This window comes from Rutidosis leptorrhynchoides, chromosome 4 (genome assembly GCF_046630445.1).
Source record: "Rutidosis leptorrhynchoides isolate AG116_Rl617_1_P2 chromosome 4, CSIRO_AGI_Rlap_v1, whole genome shotgun sequence".
In the NCBI taxonomy this organism is placed as follows: Eukaryota; Viridiplantae; Streptophyta; class Magnoliopsida; order Asterales; family Asteraceae; genus Rutidosis; species Rutidosis leptorrhynchoides.
Genome location: NC_092336.1, coordinates 552,343,626 through 552,349,974, shown reverse-complemented (window position 1 = coordinate 552,349,974; position 6,349 = coordinate 552,343,626). Strand labels below are relative to the sequence as shown.

Sequence of the window (6,349 nt, the reverse complement as noted above, 5' to 3'; positions counted from 1 at the left end):
CCCTAGGTCGTCTTTCGCTTAGTGCGAGGGTTAGCGGAGAGGGAGTTTTACCGGTCATGCCCTTGGATTAGTCCGGGTTTTCTCCGGGGCAATAGTTGGGGGCGGATTATGCAGCTACAGGAGATGAACACGTGAGTGATTAAGTCCTCTGGGTGATCCCAAACTGATGTCCAAAAATATAATACTCCGTAATACATATATGAAGAGGGACATATGATGAAACCAAATCAAATATAATTATAATCAATAGTTAAAGTGTTGATTGAAAAACATATGTGAAGTTGAGGGACTTTTTTAGTAAAATTAACCAGTATCGAACCTTGTTTCAACAAAACGTTATCTATCTTGGTTATGTAACAGAAGAGTGTAATACAACAGAAGAATAAGAAAATAAGGTGTCAAAAATGTCATCAATTTCGTTATCATTTCTACAGGCCACATACTCCGTTACAAATCGACATCACCAACATAAGCTGTTCTCCATCCGACCGTCACTAATTTCTGACCGGAAAATTAGGTCACTGAAAGTTGAAGCATCTGCAAGAACTCGTCAAGATAACAGACAAGCTCGCCATGCTCGTATTCGTAAGAAGGTGTGTATCATTTCTCTTAAACCCTAATTCCTGTCGTTGTCTGCATACATTTTTTTACTGTAGTTTATATTAGGGAAAATTACCTGGAATGGAAATCTGGTATTAACGCATTTGCACCACATCAATTGGCATACAGATATGCGTGTTTTACCGATTTTTCTGCGAAACGTTCGATTTTGTCAGAATTTGTTTTGAAGGTTTAGCGAAGTTATGGTGCTATAGGGGGTGCAATTTTTAGTTAAAGTGTTGAAATGTTAATTAGGGTGTAATATATGTTACTAAAAGTAAGTTTCCTTATTGTTATAATTAATTAGCTTTTACACATTTTAGTTAGGAACCATCATTAATCTCAAGTTAAAAACAAGTTTTGTATGAATTGAACTTTTGAAATAGTAATGACATCAGCTTTTGTAATATGTGCGTGTGTGTGTGTGTGTGTGTGTGTCTGTTACTAATTTCTGTAATTGTTCAACTTCTTCCTAAATGGTAAAAACAGGTAACAAATAAGAGGAAAATGTTCTAAGTTTGAAAATTTAGATAATCAAGGTATTTCGAATTGTTTGTTGAGACGTTCAAAAACACTTTTACAAAATGAAGTAATATAATAGAGGATTTTAGTTAAAGAGCATGACTTTATTGATGTAATTACCCTGTTTTGCAGTAACGTTTATCATTGACTAATAGTATGACATTTTATTGTAGGTGGAAGGGACACCAGAAAGACCAAGATTGTGCGTCTTTCGCTCCAACAAACATATGTATGTTCAGGTGATCGATGATACTAAAATGCATACTCTTGCATCGGCTTCAACAATGCAGAAACCACTCTCTGAAGAATTTGATTTCACCTCTGGGCCCACTATTGTAAGTTTAATAATCAACCAAATTTACTACAGATAACATAATAAGGTTTCAAGTACACACTAGTAGCCAAAAGGTTGTAAATATAACATGAATGTAAACATATACCTGAAAGTCTTTGTTGAGATTTAAAACCCATGGAAATTTGATTTTACCATTTTCCATGGTGTCTCAATTTTATTTTATTTTATTTTAAAAACTTTTTCCTACTTATTGGCCGGAGGTCCACTCGGAAGCAATCTCTCTATCCGCCGAATAGAGAGAGGGATTTTGAGAGTGTTGTCACTCTGGGTGAAGAAATGACTTGTCTTTATTCTCGGATAGGGGAAGGATTGTCTACATCTCACCTCCCCATACACCACGCATGTGGTATTGGGTTTTGTTGTTGTTGTTGTGTCTTTGTTGAGATTTAAACGCATTGAAATTTTATCCATTCACCCATCTCAAGGGTTTGTCAATTGTTGCAAGACGTATGCTGTATTACTTTGTTCGTGCAACCTACAATTAGTTAATAATAGGCTTAAGAAATTTAAATGTGTATATTATTTATTATCTTATTATTTCAGTTATTACTACCAGGTCTATTGGCTATATTATTTATTATCTTATTATTTCAGTTATTACTACCAGGTCTATTGGCTATATGTTAGTGTGTTAACGTGCACTTTTTGATGTCAGGATGTAGCTAAGAAAATTGGTGAAGCTATTGCAAAGTCGTGTATCGAGAAAGGGATCACAGCTGTGGCATTTGATAGAGGTGGTTATCCTTATCATGGACGTATTCAGGCACTTGCTGATTCAGCTAGAGAACATGGTCTCAAGTTCTAGTAGCGTGGCCAGTCTTTACTTGTTCTTGTATTTGAGATTGAATCTTTTTGGTTCACCGTATGTATCTCCAAAGAAGATTTATTTTTGAGATATGCCAAAGTTTCGTATATTTGTTAGTACTAATTGTTCTGAACTTTACCAAAAGTAGGGGGGATCTTTAAAGTAGAGGTGGCCATTTCGACCCATAAATGGGTCAATTCGGGGTATTATTTTAGCATAACCATGAGGTTATATGACAGTGTCATGGAATTTTATCGCCAATTATCCACTGGTACCCTATTTAAGGCCGGGGTGGACACCAAATGACCAAACACTACAGAAGAAAGTTTTGCAAGTAGTTGTATATGCCAAGATTTGAAAATAACACGAAGAAGCCAATGAGACAATAGGATTGATTATGTTTACATAAATGACATTTATCGAAACTATCTGCACTTCACTACATTTAATCAAAATCTTTCACAAGATAATCATAAAAGTAAACAACTAAGTTTAAAAAATATTAACCAAAAGCATATAGTCATTGACTCATTGTTTAAGTGTTCAGCTCGATACTTGCACAGATAAAACAAATCAAAACAATTCAGCAATATTGTGAGGTACGGAGTAAAATACTTCCTGTGTTGAAAGATACCTTGTTCCTTTTTGTCATCAAATCTGTACAGATGCTTGCAATGTTGTGTATGTTTGCAACAAATAAATACAATATGTGGGCTATTCTCGTTTGCCGTTGCCTTCTTCTGCATCATCATCATCATCATCTTCCTCATCTGAATCCCGGGTTTGACCATTCTTCTCTCGTCTTTCTTGTTTAACTAAGCTGATATCACCTTGGGATGTAAGTGCTTCAGCTTCTTCTCCATCGGAATCTTCACCTTTTTCTTCTGAGTATGCATATCTGTTTGATAATATGAGAGCTCAGATTATACCCAAATTGAGTACAAACAGAAGAAAACATGATGTATTTTACTTTTAAACGTAAAGTTAAATGTGCAGTCAAAACTATAGACCAAAGCTTCAATGATGTAAAGAGCAGAAAGCATGGCATGGAAACAATATTTCAAATGTACCTTTGAGAACTTTGTGATGGGGCCCAAAGATAGCAGATAACGCAGAGTAATGCAAATGCAAGAATGTCCCAAAATGCAGTGATAATCCAGTCACTCTGCCACCTCTCGTTAAAAGGATCAGTTGCTTTGAAATAAACCTGCAAGAACAAATTACTTATGAAAAATATGAAACAGTTTTCATCTTATCCTGTTAAGTTTTATCAAAAAGACAAGCACATTATTACTTATTTGCAATTTTCAAATCTGCATGAACACACAAAATGTATATGAATGTATATCATCAGATAGGTCAGTGGACAGTAATTTTACTAGTATTCTCTATTATCATTTATATTTGTAGCTATTTTAAAATAAAAAAGAATAGCGCATTGAAATAATAACAATTTTTTTTTATTAAAGAATATGTGAAACTCATACCTCATATCCAATCCAAACAACCGCAAGAACAACCGTGACTAGTAACGCATTTGAGAACTTCCTGTAGGTATCCAACTTAGCAGAACTTCTCTTTGCCTGGACCGTCAAAAGTAGTATTATCACACTATCGAACCAATAACGTAAACTAAAGGGGGCCCCATGCCCCAGTGCAAATGTAATGCTAAAAGCCTAAAAGCTCATTATAAGATAACATGAAGTAATGCATAAAAGTGTAACCTGTAGCTGTGTAAGTGTCTTTGAAAGAGAAGTGAAAATCCACATGATCAAAAATGCATCCAAGAGTGCATTAGGGAGGACCAAAATTACTCTCGCTCTTCCAGATACGTCACTTACGGTCCCCACGTACTCGGTAACATTCAGTAACTCAGTTGATAAAAAATAAGTTACTCCAATAAGCATCACTTTTGTCGTAAGGCCACCAAGTGTAGGGCGTACAACACCGTATCCCATAGACACACACAAAATGAGTAAGCGTGATGCGGTTCTCCTTAAAGCTCCAACAGTCACAACCCACGATGTAATCGCAACGGGTCTTATCCCCGTGTTGTTAAAATACGCGTAATCAAAGTACCAAAGTATCATTTCAAACAACCCAACTGCAACTACAACACTAATACAATGTTGAAGTTGCAATACATCATCCCAAAACCTCGCGTATTGAGAAAACCAGGCGATACAAAGCAGTGCATATGCAACAGACATGATCACATAAAACTTCTTCAGTGGGGCCATTCTTCCAGGTAAGTAACCATCAGGGTTCTTCCATGAGGTTTGACCAGTCATGGTCAACCCTTTGAGGGTTGGATCACATGATATGAAAAATAAGTTGTACATGCCCGTTCTCGGGATGTAAGCCTCTGTAGTTTTTAGTTGTGCCGTTAATGATTTTCCTCGGAAATAAACGTTGACAGTGACAGGCCAGTTAGGATCCTTTGCAGAAGGTATCCTAATAACTTCCCCTTGTTTACAACCTTCCACCTTAGCTAGATCAGGTGTGCAACAAATAGATCTTTGACCACCATAAGGTGACCCACCAATGTTATCACGATCAGCAGCCTCGAAAATTACAACTTGTACCAATCCAGTACGACGCTCTTTTTTTGAATACTTGGCTGCAGATGCTTCGGTCCTCCGAAATGTAATGTTCTGAAATCTACATATATAAACTTCTACATAATTAGACTTTATGGTGAAAAATATGCCTTGTGGAACATAACAGATCATAAACGGTATGAACCACTTTTTGCTTAATTAAACTCCAATGTACTATGCAACTGTTAAGCTATTTAACAAAATTTATTAATTAGATAATCATTGCACAGCTTAACCACATCAATTGTAATTATTTCTACTTATAGTAAGTTTTTAACAATACATATCATCTAATTAACATGATAGCTATCTATCCTGCAGATTCCTATAAAATTCAGCTTCCTGCTTCCTAAATCAGACAATTCTAAGCATAATTTCAAATCATTATCTCAAACTTCACTACAATAAACACAAAATTCACACTATAAATTCATGTACAATAGCAATAGCAATTGAATTGAAACATAATAAGCTTATTCTAAAAAATTACAGATCTGTTTCATCATCAATATCAGTAGATCTAAAATGTTACCGGATATACGACCGACCGTCGTTAACGGTGGCTGGAGGTGAATGAGGAGATAGTGGAGTCGCGATACGAGATGCGGCGAGACCTTCGCTACCTCCGGAAACAAGGTACGCATTACCGACTTCTCGAAACGGATCTCGATCGTACACGTGGAATGATGCGTCGGTTGATTTAGTCGTTAATAATAGTAATATTAACGATAGATGTAGTGTTGTGAATGTAATGAAGGGGAAATTTAAAATGTGAGCGAGATTCATGGAGATACCTTTGGAGATAGCGAGAAATGAGACTGGGAATTTGATTGTGTGTGTTTTTATGTTAGGTGTGTGTGAGAGAGAAAGAGTGAAAACGAAGATACAGCAGCAGCAATTGAGTAACGATTGTTGACAGTGATCTGTGAACTAATGAACTAAAAGGAAGGATGAATTATCAAGGGTTGTTCACCCATACCCGTACCCGAAACATTAACCGCGACCCGAGTCAACATAAAAAAATATATTCTTGCTGTTATATTTCAGTTGCTGTTATATTTCAGTAGGCTTATAACTACCTTTAGTGGCCTGGTTCAATATATTCAAATTGAAAGAACCAATAAAAGAGAGATGTGTTGTAGAAGATATAGGAGAGAAAGAGGTTGAAGAGGGGTGTGATGTATTTAATGTATATGTGTGTTTTTGTAACTTACATTATGCACATATATATAGTACAAATTTTACTATCCATATTTGACTAATTACCATCCATATTTAACTACTAAATTTACAACACTCCCCCTTGGATGGTAATTTTTTTAAAGAGCAATTAATACTGTCTCGTTAAAAACCTTGCTAAAGAAAACCCAGTGGGATAAAACTTTAGCTAAGGGAAAAAGAGTGCAGCACAGAGTTGACTCCCCCTCAAGTAGACAACGCTGAGTCGTCACATCTTTTGAACTTGCC

At 36.0% G+C, this 6,349-nt stretch overlaps 2 protein-coding genes across 2 annotated transcripts; one reads left to right on the top strand and one right to left on the bottom strand.

Annotated features, from left to right (window-relative positions):
• Positions 1-343: 343 nt before the first annotated feature.
• Positions 344-2,398, top strand: LOC139845233 (large ribosomal subunit protein uL18c-like). The gene is made up of 3 exons (XM_071835479.1): positions 344-593; positions 1,296-1,457; positions 2,133-2,398. The coding sequence occupies exons 1-3, from the start codon at positions 405-407 to the stop codon at positions 2,280-2,282; spliced, it is 501 nt and encodes a 166-aa protein (XP_071691580.1). The 5' UTR covers positions 344-404; the 3' UTR covers positions 2,283-2,398.
• A 392-nt stretch (positions 2,399-2,790) lies between these two features.
• Positions 2,791-5,759, bottom strand: LOC139845231 (uncharacterized). The gene is made up of 5 exons (XM_071835478.1): positions 5,415-5,759; positions 4,007-4,943; positions 3,770-3,865; positions 3,353-3,489; positions 2,791-3,180 (listed from the first exon to the last, which is right to left on the bottom strand). Exons 1-5 carry the CDS (start codon positions 5,666-5,668, stop codon positions 2,997-2,999), a joined length of 1,608 nt encoding a protein of 535 aa, XP_071691579.1. The 5' UTR covers positions 5,669-5,759; the 3' UTR covers positions 2,791-2,996.
• Between the last annotated feature and the right edge of the window lie 590 nt (positions 5,760-6,349).